We start from the raw sequence: 22,375 nt of genomic DNA, 5'->3' as shown, positions 1-22,375 counted from the left end.
TTTTTTCATTCGCAATAAAGATGATGGTGAAGAATTTGGGGCTGAATTTACCAATCGGAAGGATCTTAAAACGGATAGACCTTGGACACCCTCGAGACCCAGCTCCAGCAGTGATAGCGCTACGATGATGAAGTCGAATATGTTCCAGCCTTCTTGAAAGTAAAACTTCGGACTCATCGCTATGAGCTTCATCGTCGCCTCGATGGCGAATGTCGCCGTGAAGAACTGAAATGAGGTTCACAGATATACATGTCTACTGTACTTCTATAATCAACTCAAGTCAAATCCAATAAGCAAAAATTGAAAACAGAACGTCTGAACTCAAATCGGATTCCCTCTGTTATAATTTAACGAGCCGTAAATCTTTATAACCGCGTTAGCTTCTTGGAAATCCCCTTACAAAAAATATCCGCTGGCATTTATTGGCAAAAGGGTATCGTTCTCTCGAAGCGTGAAAAGCTGATTATATCTAGAGCAGCCGGAGGCGCGCACGGCAACACTTGTAGCCTTTTTTAACTCTATATATTGACCAAACAACGCTTCTCTCTCTCTCTCTCTCTCTCTCTCTCTCTCTCTCTCTCTCTCTCTCTCTCTCTCTCTGCCGCGCGGCAATATCGCGCGCCCTGGTCGGTTAAAAAAGTCGCGGCTCGAGAAGCTCTTCTCGATAACCCTTTAAAATACGGCACAGCGGGCGGCGCCGAGAAGAGGGAGAGCAAAAGAAAACAAAGGCGAACGAGGAGAGAAAGAAAGAAGGAGGAAGATAAAGATAGCGGGGTCGAGTGGAGTATACACCACTGGCGAGCGCTGCACACACAGGGCCGAATGCTTACATAGTTTCCGGACTTGAGCACCCTGTCCATCTCCTTGTCCATGTCGTGATGATCCAGGGCCATGAAGAGCGTGTTGACGACGATGCAAAGTGTGATAAAGAGCTCGACGAACGGATCGAAGACCAGCAGGGCGACGTACTCTTGGAACTTGAGCCAGACCCAACAACAATCCCAAACGCAAAATATATCGATGCAACGCAAAAACAGGGCCAGGGCCTTTTCCTTGAACGTGGGGCCCTCTTCATCGTCGTCTGTTGGAAAGTAATAGATCGAAACTGTATCCTACGTGTTAGTAAGCTCAAGAATGCACCACTCTTTTTTGGGGAAAGAGTTTTTTTTAAGTTGAAGGCTGCAGGATGCTTATTTTTTTTCTTTTCAGGTGACTCGAATGCTAATTTTCTTTGTGATTCTTTTTTGACTCTAGATTTCTGTTGCGACTCGAATGGGTTGATTCGGAGGGTTAGGGATACATGGTTGATACGTGTGCTTATACTTTAACGATTGGGAGGGTTGAGTGACTTTATAGAACGACAGTAATGGGCTATGTGGGATAAAATACTGAAGTGAGAAGTACAATCTTTTTTTCAGAATTATGCAGGTTTCTGTTTTAGCATAATGTAAGTGAAATCGTAAGCAAAATTTCTAGATAGCTATGAATTCGTCTATAAAATCTAAAAGCCAGCTTTCCATCTGTATTTTTCATCAGTGATGGATAAATTTTTTCCAACAGAATAAACTTTAGAAAACAGCGTTCCGTAATTTGAAATAAGAGTAAAGTTATTTTGGCAATGAAAAAGTTTAAAGCTTTAGCAAATCTATAAAATCTTTTGCATGAGCATTCGCATAGCTTTTCTTGGCAATAATTATAAATCGGACATTCTATTGAAATTTGAATTATTCGTAGTGTAATTCTGTAACTCTTTGGAGGAGATTATGGGTGGACAATATTTATAAGTAAATTGTGTGTTGTATTCGAAAAACAAAAACATCATTGAAAAAGTAAATTTTAAAATATACGAGTGATCAATCAATACAAGAATAGTGTAATAAGAAAATCAAATGTAACCAGAAGGAGTGTTCGTTGTCGAAAGTTATCAAAACAAAGCGTGCAAATAACTTTTGTCAAAAGTAACGAAATGAAGATGGTCAATGCTCAAATCATGCAAGTCATCCGTTCGAATTAAAAATCGTGCCATATTTTACGTTCTTTTCATGAAAAAATGCATTTTCTTTATAATTTTAACTGAGAATCAAGCTTCGTAAAAAATATACTAAATAAAATGTTTGCTGTGCTAAAACTTACGTGCCATGCTATCTGATTCAAAAGAAAATCCCACAACATCGACAACGCACAATACCGCGCAAATTGCAAAATAAAAAAATTACAACAGATGCCAAAATCGAAAACAAAATTAAAATTGTCCACTAGCAAAATGAGACAGTAACAATGTATGTGATGAATGATATGTCTTCGGTATGTACATAAATGACTTACGAGGAATGAATCAACGAATTCTTATGGCGAGATAGAGATAGAGGCAATGATGAGAGCAAAAAAAAATCGCATCACACAGAGAAAAAACTCGATTTCCCCAAAAAAAATCAAACACCCACGTTTATAAAACGCTTGTATTACGGATAGACACACATATATGCGCACTATAACATCGTAATGCAAAACTGTTCAAGTGCCATCTTCTTGCGAGCTTGAAGAGTTGCTTGTTCTGTTATGACATATTTCAGATGAGTTAGTTGTACAAAACTAATGGATTAGTATTGACTGATATGGATGAATAAAAATGGATAATATAATAAGAAAAAAATCGTTATTGTATGAGTAGATGATGAAGATGATGCTTTTCTTCTTCAAATATATAACTCTATTCTACTGCACAGTTCTATATGCTAACTTTTAATAAGTATACAAACATACAAAAAAGTACTTTATTAATTATACTCTTTTTATAGAAAAAAAGTAAAATAAATACTTCATGATATCACTCTCTTAAATTTTAACTAGTATATAAGTATGTCAACTCATATGCTTCTAAATATGGCGTTACGGTATATAACTCCACAAACAATGAATATTAAATAAAACAATTAATTATTCTTCATTACGTTATGTAAAATTTACAAACATGATTTCCAAAAAAAAAAAAGAAATAAAGAATATTCTATAATATTTATGCTATATGATGACCAATCGCAAACTAAGTCGATTCTCAAATATAAACTCGTATATACGATATACAGTAAAACATGAAAACTTGTGAGTCTGTGTGTCGTGTAAGTGCAGTTCAAAATTCTCGTAAATTAATCTCGTAATCGTGTGAATGGAAAGGATTGAATTTACCTCCTTGTTCCGATGCTCCACTTTGCCGACCAGCAGCTTGTGCGATGATGTCGTTCAACACCATAACATCTGCGTTGGTGAAAAAAAATTCAATTAGCGTCACGCTACATCCTAAATCCATCAAGCTATTTGTGACCAAAACGCACCTTTCATGTCGACGACCGCGTGTTGTGGCGAGGGTTCCTCGATAAACGGATTGTCCTGCTGTTTCTTGCTGAAGGAATCGTCCGTATCACCTTCCTAAAACCACACACACACACACACGCGCGCATTACTCCTGCGATAGCGCCACGCGTCAAGTACATCACACACAAATTCAAAAAGAAAAAAAAACGTTACACTGACGTAGTGATGCTTCTGAAGGTTCTCGGTGACGTGGTTCCCGTTGGCGGAGGGCGGCCTCGCCGACCTGCTGCGCAGCCTGCTCTCCTTGGTGACGTTGCCGAGGAGGTCGCCGTGTGACGTGTAGGACAGCCTCGAGGCGTGGGACGTGTAGGACGAGTGCCGGGAGCCAAGACTCGCGTAGTAGACGGGTACAACGATGGCGCCGTTCTCCTCGGACATCGGCGTCACGGCGTTCGAGTCGTCCGCGTAGGGCAGGTGCTCCTGGGCGTCCAGATACGTCGACAGCACCAGAGGCTTGCGATCCGAGCCCGGCGGCCCGGCGAATCGACCTCGACCGTTCCTTATCGTAAACTGATGGCTGCCACGGCTTCCACGACGGGGATTGAACGGGGAGCCAGGCAGACTCAGGCTCGCCTGCGAACAGTACGTGCTCTTGGGACACCCGTTTACTCTCTGGCTTTTGGTTTTTTCTTTTTTATTATTGAGGTGCAGTTTAGATTTTATTTTGTTGTTGTAAAAGTTGTGCTGTTTTAGATTATTATCGATGCGAGGAGAGCAGTCTGAGTTGTTTTGCTTAGTTTAGTTCATGATCGTGGATTGCTCTTCTCGCGTTTGGAAGAAGATAGAGAAGAATACGTATAGTATGGTTTTTCGTGAGAATTTTCGAAACCATCATTGCGTGGTATATTCTATAAGTATTTATTTTGTCTTGTATGAATGATGAACCGCGCTATATAGAACAAAAGCAATGACGTGTGCAATGCGTGAACTACTCGCTAATGAGCGACAAAATAAATTTAATAAAAGGATTCTCACGAAAAGGAAGTAGTGTGTTACCGGAGTCGAGTTAAGAGTATTTCTGAAAAGGTGGAATAGAACGATGACGATGTGCTCGTATGCCACCTTGCCAGGACAGGAAAGTTGAATAAATTGTCGATAAACAATTATAGAGCAATGTCACACAACTAACAACGTGAAAGAACTTGTAATTCAACATAAGAAATTTCTGCGAAGATTGTCAAGTCAATAGACGCGAGTGATCCATTTACACCGTGACTCTTGAACTAACTCTCTTTTAATCCTATTATGAAATATTGATTTTTCATTATTCTCTTCTTTTTTCTGTTTTCCTTTGTAACGCATCGTTTAACTAACGTTTCGTGTAACGTATATATTTTGAATTCTTTTGTATTCCATTGTGGCGTTCAACTTTCTTCAAAGATTAGTTAATAATTCATAGAAAATTACTTAAATATCCAGCGAGCTAAAAAGCTGATATGAAAATAATTTTCTATCTTGGTGGTTGTAGCATCGATCAATCCTTACTTAATCGACTCTTAGAAATATAACTTCGAAAGAGTATAAAGCAAAGGTCAGTCTATAAACAAAACATTCTACAACCCGAATCAATAAAACTTACAATCAGCACGAATCTACACAGATTAACAAGTAAAGATTGACAGACAAGCCTACGACCATCCGAAGTTTGATGAAAAGTATCTCTGATGTTGTTTGTACATACGGCAGGACCGTGTAACGCAATAAGTCGCTGAGAGAGACAGCCAATTTAATCCACGTACCTCTTTCAGGCTTTCCTGGTAGGCATAAGTAAACTGGCCATTACCGGCGCGAGCGACCTTAGGAAAAAAAAGACAAGAAAAAACGACATCTCCTACCGGTTCACTCTACAAATGTAAAACTCTTTCTGGCAATTTACAAGATATCTTGCTGTGTGTTTTTCTTTTTTTTCGTTCAAATCAAAACAACCAACGATAATATACAGACATGACATAATAATACGTAATATATAATCTCTGGCAGAAGCATTACACAAGAACTTTCAACATGTGACGAAGAAGAGTATAATATGTAATGTGTGTATATATATATATATATATATATATATATATATATAAAAGATACTGATACACATCTTGCATATTCAAAGTCAAGATACGTTAGAGAGGAAAACAAGAAAGTATACATATTACTCGAGTACAGCAGCAAAGTTAGAGAGAGAGAGAGAGAGAGAGAGAGAGAGAGAGAGAGAGAGAGAGAGAGAGAGAGAGAGAAGGATGTACAAGTTTTTATTACTTTCCATACTATGACAAGTTTTCTTAACGCTGCCGCCATATAGTACAGAGCAAAAATTCACTGCATGCAGTCATTTTTGGCGATACTTTTTTTCTTCTCTCCTTTCATTTTTCTACGCAAACTTGCTTTTTACTCTACCGCAGCTGAGACATGCCAGCGTGTACATATTACGCTCTACGTTTTACATACAGGAAAAGTTAGATTCCCCATTTTCGTAGTAAAAATTATAATTTTCGACGAATTGAGGCATCTCACCTACGCAACAATCGCGCGAAGTTTACCTCGGAAAAGAGTGAAGAAAATAATCGTAAAAGTTTCGGTAATGTATTTCTACATCCACGTTAACGAGAATACTCACTCTACATGGGAAAGTTTCGAGCATACTCCCCGGATAATGCCGGAGAGACTTTTCGATTATCATAATCCGAAGTTTGTTTCTCGTTCGTCTAACCGTATCTACTCAACTACGACAACGATACTTTCTACGCTATGTTTTCTAAATCACAAACATAAAAATATTCAATTATCCTATACACATTCACATCCTTTGTAATTAAATTTCGTATCTTACGTCACATGCATTCGCATATCCCGACTCTGGAAATACCCGCTCGATCTCAAATTAAACTATACATCCCCGCGCGCCGACGATCGAAGCTTCATAACCAGATTTTTCCGCTTGCATAATTTACGTAACTACTCGTCGGCGTCCTTAAAATCACGGCTTGAATATGCGACGCGTTCTCGCTCCCCCTGAGTTATGGTAGCCGAGAGCAAATTACAGCGGCATAATGAGCTGCAAGGATTCATTTCAATTAAACGCACACTAGTCCGCGCGAGTCGTGTACATACAATTAATATTCCCGTAAAATAACCGCGAGACTTCGTTATGTGTATTTCTCCATTTCGTTTCGCTCCATGAATATTCCACAAAATTATTCGAATGCAATTTCCCACGAAAACATCAATAATCCCTATACGAACAAACGTCGCATCGACACAGCCCAAGCTCGAATTCAAAAGCTTTCCTCGCGGCAAGAAACGAAAGGAAAACGCGCGAAAAGATATAGGAAAGCCGAGCCAGTGCAGCACGAGCCAGCGGTAGCAGCAGCGGCAGTGTAGCGATCGATCGACGTGTGGGTGCTGTGCTGCGCCGCGGCGGCGGCGGTGGTCTGCTCTGTGTGCCGCACAGTGCTACAATTACACGGCGGTATAGTAGCCTCGGCTAATTTACCTAAACCCGCGCCGCTGCTGCAAAAACATGCGCAACTCTATGCTGCAGCCGTTATTATACATACATACGCGTGCGTCCTCTATATATGCTGGAATTGACGTTGACGCCAGGCAGAATAGGATTGTGTACTATAAACGTGCGTTGATTGGGAATTAATTTTACCGGAACGATGGAAGTTTGAGGATTCTTTGGGGGAGGAAAATGGTGAGAGAGAAGGAGATCGGACTTAATTAAAGCGAGCTTGCGAGATAAAAGCAGCGGGAGGAATTTATCCTTGCAGTGCTGGGATTTAATGTGGATGGTCTTCTTTTTTTACGGGCGAAGGGATGTGCGAAGAGAGCAAATTTTCATCAACGACGAGGTTATTCTGTTTGCTTTTTTCTTTCCCTCTCGTGCTGAACTCTCAAACTGCGAAGTCGTTTCTCGGAGAGCCAGGCGGCGTTGTTGGGGGTAATGAATCTAGGAGAGGGACGAGTTTGTGTACGAGAGGAAATGAAAATTTTCTGGAAAGAGACAAGGTAAAAATGTAGGAACGAGAGTTTTGTACTCGGCAAAATCGATAACGCCCGACTATTTCGGATTGTAATGAGGGTGTACGACAGGCGATAAGGATACGTGGTGTAATTTGCTTTTATTTTTCGCGTGATTGGAGAATTTATCGCTTTTTAATGAGATGCCATTTCATGGCCGTGGGATGGACAAAATTACCTATTTGGAATTTTGGAGTGAAAATATTTTGCAAATCAGAAGCTCATGCTATTGTTATACCGTCAGTTATACAACAGCTTCTACTGCTAGCACTATCGAAAATACAAACTAAATATCATCTTGTCAAGAATCAAAACTAGATTTCCTACTTCATCGAAAGGAATAAAAACACCAAGTCAACACTGATAACACGCAAACATCCTACGCAATGATAAATGCAACGCACTAAGCACCATATCGTACTCCGAAAATAAAGAACGATCAAGTGATAGTAACAAGGGAGTATACAAGTACGAAACATAGATGTAAAGAGTGGTGTCAAATGAAAAATTGTCGACTTACAGTGCTGACTTTGCGGACTTTGGTAGTGGTGGAGGTGACGTTGTGATTATTGCTCGATATTCTGACCCTGTGCTCGCTGATCGACTCAACTGATCTTATGCTCATGCGCTCCTTGTTGTTGTCGTCGTTGCCCTTCTCCTGGTTGACGAACAGCTCGTAGCTGTGACAAGAGAAATCCGATGGCGACTTGACGATCTCACCAGCTGCCGCGGCTGCGGCTGCCTCGCGAGCTTCCGCTTCCGCTTCCGCCCGAGCCGCCAACTTGTTCTCCTTCGCCAGAGCCGCTTCTTCCGCTTCCTGCGGATGAACCATGTATTGTAAACTCGTTTGTTGTACTTATTTATCGATGCTCTGTTTTACCGACAGTCGAAATGCAGTCGGTAAAAACGGAACTTATCTATAAAGTTGTTCAAAATAAACGTACCCTTATCGCCTGCTCTTCGGCGAGTTCCTCCTCTTCAGCTTTCTTCTGCAACTCGTCGTACGACATCGCGACAATGGCGAGGATCAAGTTCACGAGATAGAACGAACCGAGAAAAATAATAACGATGAAGAACAACATGTGCCACGGGCCCGCTGATCTCAGTACCAGCTGATAAAGATTTTCCCAGTAGTCCTGGGTCATCAAACGAAAGGCGGAAAGCAAAGCCCAGCCAAATGTGTCGAAGCTCGTGTAGCCGTAGTTCGGATTTTCTCCGTAACCTTGTAAACACGTGTAGCCAGGTGGACATTGCCTGTAATCACGAAGATGCATCATTGATTACTCTATACTATAGATTGATAATAGTATAACAATAGAGCGAATGTCTTACCCAGCTCCGGATGAATTCCCGCATAATGGATAGTTTCCCGCCTCGTCCTGTCCATACCAATTTGCTGAGAACAGACAAATTTGCATATTAGCATCGTGGGATGAGTCAAAGATTATTTTTTTTAGTCACTCGCGCGTCAATTGGCTATACTCACTATCGTTACTAACAAATTTCTCCCAGTTCTCGTCAGTGAGATTGCCCCACGAGCCGTCTTCGGGAAAATTCTTTATACACTTTTGCGTCAACACCCCCATGTAAATCTGAAGGCCCATCAGCGCAAAGACAGAGAGGGAGAACATTGTTAGGATTATCACATCGCGTAGATTTTTCACTGACTCTATCACAGCACCGACAATAGTTTTAAGACCTTAAACAGATTGGAATAGAGATGGTGAGCTGCTGCTGGTAATATTGTTGCATTATGTTATTATTAGATTCATAGAAGGTGGGTATATATCAGTGACATTTGATGTACGTCATACGCTTCCTCGAGGTTCTCGTTCTGTGTTGCTTTTAGTGTACTCGTAAGTTGGTTATTTCATTTTATAAATGCAAAATTTAGCTTTTTAAATCATTGAAGACTATTCAATCGCCGGATTTATTCCAAAACATGTTTATAGATTTGAGTATTTATATTTCAGTAATTAAACTTCAAAGGAATCGCATTTAGTTATGTGTGTCAATAAATGATTAATTAATTGAAAATTCTCTGTGTCCATACCCAGCACACTTCGATATCGGGCTCGAAATAGAAATGCTCCATGCAATAAAACGCGATAAAATTGAATTTCCCTTTATTCAATTTCAAAGGATTCTTTTTCATCGAATTTTGATTCACTGCTATAAAAGCGTCCAGGAAGTCACTGCATCGTCATTGGTACAAAACGCGCTTAATATCAAGAAATTGTAAACTGTAGTTTTACAGTTAATATTAAATTAAACTCAGTGTATATTAACAATAAATTAATAGTATTCAAGCGATTCTGGATTAAACAATGTTTTTCTTGTCAAAATTGTTGATAAAAAGAAGAATTGAGTTCTTAGATTAAATTGTAATTTAGGTTTCAAAGATTTAGTCTTTATTTATCGAAATAATAGAAAGAAATAGTTACTTTGAACGAATAGTATACAAACCTCCAAAGCGTTTTCATCCATTTTTAAATATTTTACCACAGTGAATTATACATTAAAATTCCTATTAGTCTCAAGGTAAACTCATCGTTATTTTATGATATGTTTGAGCTATGTGTATACATATAAAAACTGTGCAAAATAAATGTACAAATTACTTAGAAAGATAAAACCATAATAGAACTTATTTAAAGTATAATAAAGACACTGATAAATATATAAACGGCAAAAGTCTATAACTATGCCACTACTCAAGAATTACTTGATGCTTTGATCACTTACGATATGGTGTGGGCTTATATTTTTTCTTCGAATCAACATAATGTCCAAAGGATCAAGTACTTCTCACTTTTTTGTTATTTTCTAATTTCTAAAGCATACCTGGTACAATAGCGACAGTCTTCAAGGCTCGGAGGACTCGAAATGTCCTGAGAGCGGCAAGGTTGCCTAGATCTATTCCCATCGTCACATAACTGCAATACACCCGAACATCACACACACATTACAGTGGTCAAAGAGGAAACAGGGGGATCAAAATTTATTTTTTCTTTAAAAAAAAAAATGGGACAAAGGACAAGTGAACAAAAATCAAAAAGTAGTATTATATAGGCAAATCTTTAAAAAAACACGTGTCAAACACGAAGTTATTACTTTCGCTACTGTCAACTAATTCCTATGTAATCAATATAATGTTAAATATTGAAAAATCAAAAATATGTTTGTATGTAGATCAAATGGTAGTCGTATAATAAATTAGTTATTGTCATTGGTATATAAATGGGATATATAAGAACTAGTACTTCATGCAACTCGACGATAAATATATAGTAAGAGAATTAAATAATTACTCGAACTCTCAAATGTAATATAATTATATGTATAAAGTGTATCTATTAACTTTTTTCAAGTTATCTATGATATATAAATAGAACTCTATACTACTACGTTGTGTGTCCACACCCACGTACGTCTTCGTTTACATTTTAAAGTTTGTATTCGATTTAGGGTCTCGAAGCTATTACCTCTTCGATGCAAATTCAGAGACAACAGAGCTGAGAGCAAAAATTTATTTAATCACGATGACATTCTAACTAGTATCTCGTGATCGATAAACTTTTACAAGAGTCAAAAAGCAGCATACCTTGAAGCAAATGAAATACAATTCATTCAAATGTAAATAGAGTCGAACGACGTATATAGACATGGACACTCACGCCTTTAATTTATATTACTGTTTCTGAACTATTCTAGGAATACTTTACGACGGTCATAATAATATAAATACTCTGCCTGAAATACTGTAAATGAGTATGATGGTCTATCGTGAACTAAATTGTAAGATCGCATGATCGATATTTAAGGCTATATATGGTGTGACAATTAACTTGATTAAGCCGCGCGCGCGCGCACCGGAGTAGAGCATCTCTTCCTCGGCTGACTGTACGCTGTCTCGCACTACTTATTCGTCGCTCGGGCGCGCTCGTTTTGGGCGAAGTTTTCTCGCAGACTGGCAGAGAGGTAAATATTACAAGATGATTTTGAAAGTAAAACTCAGGCGTTTATAGCATGAGCGACCCAATATGCAGGCTTAACAAGGCTGTTGTGTTATTAGTTATAGGTGACACGTCTCCATACATATACATTCTGCGCGCTAATTTCGACAAAGGAAATAGAAAAGTGCATATGCGCAACCTATATTCGCTGTCTAGAGACAGCACTCCAAAAAGTTAAAGCAGTGGGGGAAAGGCCACTAGAAAACTTTATACTATGTTTTTTTTCTTGTTCGCGTAATCCAAAGTGTCCACCTAGCCACCGGTGTTAAATTTAGAAATCACGGCTATAGGCGCGGTATATCCGTGAAGAGGCTCTCGAGCGAGGTAAAAACTGATGAAAAGTTAATGAATCACTTGGAACCGATTTAATCGCATTATCTCCCCGGCCATGTACGCCGCGGTAGATAAGGAAATCATTTAAAAATAGATAGGCCGGAGTAGCAGCGAGAGCCGGTAAGAGAGGGAGAAAAAATAGCCGATGCTAGCGTATAATCGGCGAGTTATTGATCTATATTCGCCGCCAGCACGAACTTCGCCCTGCAAACGACGCGCACACTCGCTAAAGGACCGCGCAAAAATGTCAATTACTCGTGATTCCGTACAGAGTTATAGTATCTAGTGCTTTGCCGCAGAGGCGAACAAGCTAATCTAATTTCGATCGCTGTTCGAGTGGTTTTTCTAATGGTTTACTATACAGATATTGTCCGCTTCTACGTTTCCACACTACTATAAACTACACAGGTATTGTATCATAGAATTCTCTAAGAGATCTGTCTCTATTTTATGTATTTTATCTCAAAGCTGCAACTGAACGTTTCGTCATAAGTGACCAAAAAAAAATGAACAAAATAATAAACTCCGTCAATCTAACTAATGACAGATATAATATGTAATGTTTCACATTTAATAAGACAAGTATATAATATTTGTTCATATCATACACTCTGATCTCGAGAGAGTGTGTACAGTGTGTTCCTTGATCCGAACAACGCTATAATATATGCGGGGGGCTGCGTCAGTCTAGTCGTAAAATTTTCATTAGACAGTATTATAATGAATGATGATTACGATATTGTGTGCTTCATGAGAATTAATTATTTATAATCAGTAGTCTTCGCTTATGTGCAGGTGATTGATAAAAGAGTAGTCTTTATACAAATGTATATGTGTTCGTTTCATTTCAGTTGGCAAAAGATGATCAGATATTGGTTAAAGATACATGGTATTATATATCATTACGATTTACAAAGTCTCATTATTTATAAAATATATGGTACTCAAGTTCGACGATGAATGGTAATTCTTATATGGCTATATAATATATACGTTATCATAATATAGAAATATATTTGTAACTACTCACGCTAAAGCTATAACTACGAAGTCGAGCCAATTCCATGCATCTCTAAGATAGGTAAAAGGCTGCAGAATGAAACCCCTCGCCATCACCTTAACGGCGGACTCAAATGTGTAGATGCCCGTAAATATGACTCTGGAATCAGAAAAACGTCCGGCTTACAGACCAGCCTCTCGTATCATTCTCCCGTACGAATACGTGAACGAATTTTAGATTCGCTCGTATATATATGTACGTATACGAATACATCGCGCATATTCTTCGATTCTTTCGATATACGTGCAAATTCTTTTCTGTCCGACCTCAATATTGCACGATCATATATGGGAAAATTGTTAAGACGCACAGAATCGCGTATGCAAATAGATATATAATATTAAGAAATACTCACTCGGTGGATTCGATGGTGGGCGTCGTGGGCATGATCATGAGTATGCAGTTAACCAAAATTGTGGTGATGATGAAGAGAGAGAAAAGGGGATGGACCAATATGTAGATGGCCACCCGCCGGATTGGATTAAAGGGATCGAGGATCCACAGGGCGTCCGTCGCGGAGAACCTAAATATGTCCTTGCCCTTGCTAATGACCACGAATGTCTGCAACAATAACACATCAATCAGTTACTGACTTTCATCCTCATCGTCTTGGAAGTTTTACAAAAATACCCCGCATCGATCAGCTCATTTGGTTAATAAGGTCGGACTAAAATTCAATGCTCAATTTTCACAAACTTTTCGCTCGCACTATTACACGAGTCAAAAAATATAGTATACCGGGCTCACACATATGTGAAATATCGTCATCCGGTAAGTACGGAAAGGGATCGGAGCTTTTCGGAAGCTTGCTCGTTGACCTTGGAAGCTGCACGAACAACAATAGGGACTGTGGGAATACAGATTGGTATAGCGCATGCGACAAACAGCTGATTCCCTACAATAGACCTGCTGCACGCATGGCAGAAGGGCGTCTGTCCGCAATTGCAGGCTGTATTTATACTTTTGATGCTGCTCTACTTTAAAAACGATTTTAGTTACCTAAATTTATTTTTGCATGTAAAAAAGATCTTCTGTAATAATTGGAAGGTAAATATGAGCATTTGAAAACCAAAAGTGACTCTTATATATTTGGGCAAATTAAGGCTCTAATTAGGTTCGTCACTGCATTACAATGCTCTGATATCCTCCCAGTGTTTATCATCCAAACAAAAGCTAGCTTTAATTAACTCGCGAGGCTTTCAATCTAAACAGCAGATTATATAAAACTGGAGTTTATAAACCAGATGCATCGAGTCTAACCTAACCTAACCTATAACGGTGTAGGCAATGCCTAATATCGCCACGAGTGATCTCTCGCAATCGACTCGACGGAAGGTTAAAGAAAGAAACTTACCCTTTGATTATGGTAGAAACTATCAATATCTTCAAGAGGTACGGAGGCCAGCTCGGGGGGAAATTCGTTGTGCAGTCGGACCGGAATGGGCGCTCCTTGCTCGAACATCGGATCCGGCTGTGGACCCTCATCCTCATCTTCGTCGTCATATCGAATCTGCGGAGACACGAGTGAAGGTAAGCAAAAACAGATCGTGGAGAATAACAACGGGGGGAAGTAGAACAGATATAAAGGTCTGTGTATGGTGACGCGAGGAGCCGGGCGTAGCTCGCTATTTGCTTTTGGTGTTAGATTATTTTATTGTCCTCAGCAGTAGCCCACGGAACATATATATGCTCTCGCGTTATATATAATCAGTGACACTCAATGTGCACCACACACAGGCACGTACCCCTACGTGCGGGCAATTGAGATCCAGCAGATTCGACGGTTGCTTTATTTTTGCTAGGTAGTATACTATTTTCAAAAGGTATTATAATGAGTAAATACTGGGAGAGAGGCTATACTTTTTTGAGGTTAGAGTTACGGGGTTTGTTTGCTATATAAGGTAAGTAGCTACGAAGGCCTCGAATCTATTGACTATGTAAGCTTTTCGATACTTTACTCTCTATGTATGTTTATATATACATGAAAAAATAGATTGGCTATATATGCGAGATATTTAATTTTAGTAATTGTAAAAGTCTTTACTACTTGATTACGGCATTTTTACTTTTCTGAGCGACTGCGGCTGCCCTTGAAAAATGATTATACATGTTCAAGATTTCAAATCATAGAAAATCTAAAGTAATGTTCAGAAAAGTAAATACTTGTATGTTCGAATCTGCTCGATGTAAAAATTGCACTTGGGAAAACAAAACTGGTGTCAACTACTAACGGAAGCATGAAAAATTTTTTCTAGAATTATATCGAAAAAAGAAATGCTTTGACTTCACGTTATTTTTTTCCGGTATATCAAAAATCCTTAACGATTTTCCATGCTTCTGAGGGCTACTGCTCGGTTCGATGACGAACCTAGAACTCAATATTCTTTTAATTAAATGGCTCCTCGCCCTATTTTTAATATAACGTAATTAAATCTATGACTAAACCTAAGATCTTCCACGATGCAGCTGCGTGAGCAGTGTCAATTAAATAATTCATCAAGGCGCTCCAGTCAGATGTCGCTTTTTTTCTTTTCCAAAGCGCTAATTAACTCTTTGTTTTTTTTCTTCTAAGATCTGTTTGAAGCGCCTTTTAAAAAATTCGGAACAAATGCGTAAAAAGTGAGTGTAATTTTATCGCCTTAATATAATAATAAAGTATATTAGTAGTGTAGATCTTACAAAAGTCGAATAATCAAATTATGCGTGTTATTCAAAAGTGTGTCAACTTTACAGAAGTAATAAAAAATTCGCTTATAGGCGTGTTAGACAAAGTGTAGTCATTACGTTACTATTGTGCGTGTTAGTTAGTAATTGTATAGCTCATTAAGAAAAACTTGAGTAAAAATAATTGAAATAATTTAGTGTGTAAATTGAGTTGTATCGAGAACGTATAGTATCAAACAGAACGAGTAAAAAGTATAATTTTGAAATAAGCCAAAGTCGAAAATAGTAATCTAAAAGTAGTATACGAAAAGTGGAAGAAACGTGTGCCAAAAAGTGTTTGCTGTAGTGTTAACTTGTATAGCGGCAATAAGTGCAGCAGTTTTTACAAAATTGTTTGCGATAAAATACGTGTGAGCAAAAAAGAAACGATATACTCTATCTCGTACAGACGCATAATCATGAGAAAATATGCATTAGAAATAAAGTCATATTTGTTCCGAATGAAAAATCGTTGAACCGTAAAATTCAACCCACGCAACGTACGACGCTCGGGTTCCCGCGCACACGTGCGTAAGTATTATACGTACAAATGTCAATATAATGAGGCAACGCATGTATCGATATATTCTCGTGTGGGTGTGTCGTGTTCGTATAATATGGATATTTATTCCATTATTTAATTTTTTGTTGTCTGCCAAAAAAACACTCGACACTATTCTAATAATCATATATAATAGATAAAATACAATAAATCCACTATCTAATTATCTAGTATCTGTATTATAAAGCTGAAACGAAGAATCATCGCTCTTATTCTTCTTCATTTCATTGAAAAAAGATTGTCTTTGTTGTTGCCGACACTACTTTCATTACGTGCGTGCTAAAATATATACGTGTACACGTATATATCTCTCTCAACTCTCTATTTTCTATAATAAATATGCGATATTATAGTTCGTGTACAACGTTTGCGTGTGTGTTAAAGATTACCTTGGGAAAACAGTATAGAGAGGGATAGAGACTGGGCAGATAGAGAAAAAGAGAGGTAATAAAAAATAAAAGGAGGCGAAAGAGATGGTGAATAATTAATAATAATAATATTTATCGGACGATTGGGATATAGTATATCGCGCTGGTATACTACGTAAAATTGGCCATAGTGTACATAGCATTCCAGTTTTACATCAGAGTATAGAGGATAGTACAGAGAAAGAGAGTATGTAGAAATAAAAATAGAAGAGAGAGTAAGATACAGGTATACAGAAAGAGAGAAGCGCATATTATATTTACGTCGCACACGCCATAATCTCAAAGCTTCAAGCCGCATACTAAAAAGCAACAAGCTACGCAGAGAAGCGACTGTACATTGTTAATTTTTTTTCTCATTATTATTAGCCTTTAGCGATCAACAGTATATAGAAGTGCATCAGCTTTAAAGTGTTTCCAGCATGTGTTAGGTCCACCAGCAATGTATGCAGAACTCGATTACTTTGGCGAAATTGATTTTCCCCGATTTTCACAAGGTCGAATCATTATTCTCGCGACGTTAATTCCATCGCAGAGAGACGAAAGGACAGAGAGAGAGAGAGAGAGAGAGAGAACAGTTTAATCAGAGATGTATCAAGTACACAACGCGTGAGATAAAGAAAAAAAATACAATTAGCAGAGACAGCGAAGTAGAATCGAGCTAATACATTGTAGTGGTCGCTAATTAGCTCGCGTTTATTAAGCTGCGCATGTATATAGGTATACAAAAAAGTAGAGTATATATATATATATATATAGCGTATATAAGATGCACAGTAGCATGAAAGTCAAAAAAGAAAAGCGTGACGTTCTCTTTCTCATTTTAGATGGACTAGCAGTTTTTTGTTACTTAGCACACACGTGGCGCAACATCTTACTTCTTTTTTCTTTTTCTTCCGTCCATAACCCGTCTGCAATTGGAGAAATGGAGAAAAAAGTCGTTACATAAAATACAGAAAACACACAGAGGCAGAAGAGTGGTATTTTAGCATAAAAAATATAACGAAGGCAGTCGAAGGATGAGTATATAGTTTTACAGTAGTATAAGAAGATGAAAAAAAAAATTAAATTTTTTTCGCCGCAGCATCGATGATTTCTAAGAGCAATACTTTTATATTTCGAACGAGGGCTTCTCTCCTCTCTCGTATCTTGTCACGTAAAAATCGGCTGTAAATTCGAACAGCCTCGCGGAGGAGAGAAACCCGCGTTGCAATGCACCAACTTTGTTGTCATAGATACATTTTGTACAGACAGAATAGAAGAGACACATCAATGGAAGTTCTACATCGATATATAGCGCAAAAGGCACGTTATAATAATATATTTATGTAACTACACACACACGTTCAGGTAAATAGAGATCGCACAAGAGATCGTTGCACAATATATAGTGTTCAGAGCGACACACACTAGAGTAGTATGTATATAATATATAAAGTCGAAGGAGAGTTGTTTCTGTGTATTTATAGATATATAATAGACGAGATGCGATCGGATTTGATTTCTTTGTGAAATTTGCCCCGCGCGTGCTGTACAGCGATAACGTGATATCTATTAGGGACACTGTCATCTATACAACTTGTATCGGTGAGCGTCGTTATATTATGGTTTCATGTTGAATATGATGCGAAACGATGAAATGATGATGAAAATCAATTTTTCTTGTTTGATTATTATGTGTTTCGATTTACGACTACGTCTTATATATAGCGCTACAAAGTAAAATAAAAAAATACATTACTATCTAAATAATCATACATGATAAATGAACGATGATCCATGAAAAATGATCGATGAGTTACGCATGACACGAGATGAGTCAAAGACAGTATACAAAAACTCAAACTGCAGTGAGAGCTGACCACACCAAAAGTTGATTAGTAAACAAAACGAGCTATATGTTCAACTGTTATACACAAACAACGAAACCTGCGCAAATATTTACACTAAGACCAAAAACGCAAGGAAAAAAAGATACAAACAAAACTCGACACCATATAATTATCATCTGCACGCAAAGGATGAAAATGTAAAGAACCACGAGTTACGTCCAATCAAGCTCACACAAATGTACAGCTAATAACGTATAATCAATCTCAGGCGTCTTTACATTATTCAGCCTTTCGGGCCAAAGGTGCATAGACCGTATATATATATATATATATATATATATATATATATATAGCCCTACACAGTATACAGTCGCGTATATAATATGTCATCATCATACATGCGTATACAAAGGTAAAACGTCGCGCGAGCGTATACACACCGATGTACCTATATATAATATGAGACTGCAGGTGCGTCTATATAAGTGTATACACGCGATGAATGAGGAGAGATATAATAATACTCATATAAGATACGCGAGGAGAAGCTGCACACGCGGGAGTGATACCCAAGTAAGATTAACCGAGTCGACGCGGCTACGTCAACGCGAGCTTTCATGAGCTGTATATGTAGCTGTATGTGCAGACATCGGAGAGCTCCGCGCAGACGCGAGAGAAAGCTTCGCAGGTGGAGTGAGAGAGAGGAGGGCGGTCTAATTTACAGAATGCTTCAAGTGGTTTGGAAAATTTATTGACTCGCTGCGTTAATTAATGAAATGCGACTTGCAATTTGGGCCACTTTATCGTCCAAGTTTTTGAATTGTCGCAGTTGTTTCTTTGCGCCCGCGAATCGAGAGGTCGCGGTTTTGGCGCAAGACGCGTTGGGTGTGAATATGCGATTTTGGAAGAAAAGAAAATTTTGACAACCACGCTAGCTAAACTCACGATAATAATTATACAAAAATGTGGTTGAATATTAACACAGAACATATAAACGCGTGAACACAAAATTAACAGTGATATTCAGTAAAATCACACAAAACATCAGCGAACATCAACGCGCGTAAACAAAGAAAGACACAGCCTTCATATAGACCTGCGTTATATACACAAAACGCAAACAAACGCGGGCACAGCTATAGCTAAAAAAAAGAAGAAGTAAATCTCGCAACGACATCTTTAACCGAGCCAGCGGCAGCAAACGACTTTTTCATTAGTGCATCCGCCGTCGTATACTGCAGCATATCCCTCTCACTCGGCTAAATAGGCGCGGAACAAAAGTTTCGAAATCACCGCGCGCGAACTTCTTCTTAGTCTAATTTTCCTGAATGCATACGACTCAGCGAGAGAAAGAGAGAAAGCTTCATGTATACGTATACGGATCTCTCTCTCACTCCAGCAGTGCAGTGTGCGCGAGCGCCCTCCTCTCTCTCTTCAAACGAACCCGCATTGCAGTTCTCCACCGCGTGCGTTACAGTTGCGCGCGCGGTTGTACTCGGCTGGGCTATTTTTTTTTTCTCTATCCGTATGCACGTAATACGCGGATTTTTACACATACGCAAACGGCTCTTTTTTTCGACACGAAACACAGGTGTTGGTGCTGCTGTGTTGTATAGATTGTACTATATATTATACGTTTTACTTTTTTGGGTGAGACGACTTCGTGTTGTTTGCCTGCACACATAATAGCGACATTGGTATATATTATATCGTTGCGATATAATACGCAGTGACAGGATTAAACGGTTTTGATTCGTATGTACAGTGCGGGAGATTCGACGGTCGCATATATTATACGATTGAATTTCGATGGAATATATTGACTGAAACGCTTGATGCGCCCGACCGTCGTCTCTTCCGCGGACTTTCACGCACACACACACACACACACATATACACACGTACAGACATACATAGATATGAAGTGTGGTACGACACATAATTTTCAGAGACTTGGGAGAACCTGGAAAAATGAACGTTAGGATTCCTACAACGCCGACAGATTAAAAAAAATATTAAATAAAAGTAAATCGTTCTCGCGTCAAAACGCTGTTTATATATTTGGATGGTATATATAATGTATGTATAGGTAAAAATCGGCCGGGGAAATGATCGTCGGTAAACTTACGTCGTTTTCAGCTCTTTTTTTCTCGAGTTCTTTTTGCTTAGCAAGTTCCTCGGCAATGCGAGTCTCTATCGCTGCTAGTGATTCCCGCGTGAACGGACGGAACAAACTTCGCTCTTCCTCTGATATAGAGAGAGAAACTTGGGACATTGTCTAGGCTGCACACAACTAAGCAACCTTCCTGCCGAGAAACAGACAAATTTGTAAAAGATTGCTGTAGAGCTACATACGAATAAATTTGTTCCCCGTACGGATCTTTATTATTAATGAAAAACTTTTCGCAACGATCACAAAGAAGTCTGCGAATGAAGCCTTGAACTTCTTCCAGATATCTCGGAACTGTTTCAAGCTTATATATCGAGATTAAAAACCGAGATATTTTTTCATGGCTTTGTTTGACTTTGAATACGTGGAAAAAAAACTTTGAAATTTCTCACTTCCGGAAATGAATTCGAAATCGACCCGCAAAATTATGAAAATAGTATTCCGTTACAGCTCGGCATCGAAAGATTACACGAAAATGCAAAGCGAACGTGTCAATGCCTATACGTCTTTCCACACACGCGGGCCAAGATTAATGCCTGTTTCTCTCCAAACTTCACTGCGGCGGCTTGCAATATCAGTCTTTATCAAACTGTCCATATAGGCCACTTATAAAACTCCACGAAGCTGTATACGTATATACTAGTGTATATACGAGCGCGTGATAAACTCGTGTGTACGTTTACGAGAATCTGTACGTATAGAAAACATAAAAGCAGCCTTAGTAAGAAACAGCATCGCGTCCCCGCGCATAGTATGAGCCGAGTCTATATATTCTCTACGCGACGCATGACTCTTGATAATATTGGCTTATAAAAAGCTACTGTTTCATTCCGCGAGCGGAACGTTATTTATTCGTATGTACATTATGGTTCTATTCATATCAGGGTTTACGTCGAATTTCTGATAAATTATTTATCCCAAATAAAGAAAACGAATCATACCTTGCTATTGGTGCTAACAATTTCGGAAATGCCGATCGCTGGGGTTTCGCGTCGAGCGAATACGGTCCTGGCGGCGCTGTAGCGTGGTTCCCGGTCTGACGCTTGCGAGGAAGAGGTTCCCTCTCGAGGACAACAACGACGCGCTACTGGACGTCGTCTCGGCCCAGGCTAGTGACTGCTGCGGTTGCCGGACGGATGGCTGTTGCTGCTCCTGCTGCTGCTGCTGCTGCTGCTGCTGAATAATAGCGTTGTGCCTCGTTTGCCGGCCGCTTGCGCGGCGGCCCTTACTCTCCTGCTGCTGACTCGATCTCGGGCTACCGATAGCTCTGCTAGCTGCGCTGCTGCTGCTACTGATACTGCTTCTGCGACTCCGCTTATCGGCTACTACGACGCCCTTATTCAACGTCTTCGCGGCTACGACCAGTGACGAACGCAGTGAGGCAGTGCCTGGTTTAGTGGGGCCCGTCGTACAACTCGAACCAAGATTTTTCATGTCCGACCTGCTGCTCGTTGGTAGAGGGTGGAAAATAACAGAGGTTAGAGGGCTTTTTTTAATTAATTGCGCTGGAGAGGAATAACGTCCTCGTGAGCTTTGTAAATATTACTCGGTTTACACAGAGCAGAAGGCAGCTTTGCTCATAAAAATTTCATTACGAGACAAGAAACGTTCTCTCATATGCATTGTGTTTCAAACGTAAATAGAAAAATCCAACTCATACTCACGTATACATGAAGCGGCGGTTATAATCAATCTGATATCTGAATTATCATAGTATGCTCCGCGTCAGTCAGATTTGATCTGGAACAGGCAAAAGCAGAGTCTCCGGTTAAATCCCAGCGCAAAGCACACATCCGGGCGTCCGACCACAATCGGACCGTTACTACTTAAGAAAGTCCCCCTCCTAACTACTTAAACGCTATGTCTCTCTCTTGTCGCCAGTAAC

At 39.2% G+C, this 22,375-nt stretch overlaps 1 protein-coding gene across 21 annotated transcripts in view; it reads right to left on the bottom strand.

Moving 5' to 3' along the window:
* The window catches only part of Para (voltage-gated sodium channel alpha subunit), a 71,943-nt gene that overhangs the window by 23,249 nt on the left and 26,319 nt on the right, over nt 1-22,375 (bottom strand). For 4 of the 21 annotated variants that reach the window (XM_032596250.1, XM_032596255.1, XM_032596248.1 and 1 more), the window contains exons 2-18: nt 22,155-22,230; nt 21,432-21,934; nt 20,449-20,626; nt 17,367-17,399; nt 14,153-14,308; nt 13,154-13,359; nt 12,769-12,897; nt 10,234-10,325; nt 8,876-9,088; nt 8,722-8,785; nt 8,334-8,643; nt 7,910-8,206; nt 3,526-3,945; nt 3,333-3,426; nt 3,187-3,255; nt 831-1,105; nt 52-225 (exon numbers count right to left, since the gene is read on the bottom strand). In XM_032596250.1, the coding sequence (XP_032452141.1) occupies nt 52-225; nt 831-1,105; nt 3,187-3,255; nt 3,333-3,426; nt 3,526-3,945; nt 7,910-8,206; nt 8,334-8,643; nt 8,722-8,785; nt 8,876-9,088; nt 10,234-10,325; nt 12,769-12,897; nt 13,154-13,359; nt 14,153-14,308; nt 17,367-17,399; nt 20,449-20,595 (2,679 nt within the window). In that variant the 5' untranslated portion in view covers nt 20,596-20,626; nt 21,432-21,934; nt 22,155-22,230. Of the gene's footprint in view, nt 1-51; nt 226-830; nt 1,106-3,186; nt 3,256-3,332; nt 3,427-3,525; nt 3,964-5,111; nt 5,169-7,909; nt 8,207-8,333; nt 8,644-8,721; nt 8,786-8,875; nt 9,089-10,233; nt 10,326-12,768; nt 12,898-13,153; nt 13,360-14,152; nt 14,309-17,366; nt 17,400-20,448; nt 20,627-21,431; nt 21,935-22,154; nt 22,231-22,375 lie in introns of those variants that run through there. The other 17 variants (XM_032596240.1, XM_032596241.1, XM_032596242.1 and 14 more) reach the window with 12 other exon arrangements.

Source organism: Nasonia vitripennis, chromosome 2 (genome assembly GCF_009193385.2).
Source record: "Nasonia vitripennis strain AsymCx chromosome 2, Nvit_psr_1.1, whole genome shotgun sequence".
NCBI classification, from domain to species: Eukaryota; Metazoa; Arthropoda; class Insecta; order Hymenoptera; family Pteromalidae; genus Nasonia; species Nasonia vitripennis.
This window is presented reverse-complemented; position numbering and strand designations above follow the sequence as displayed.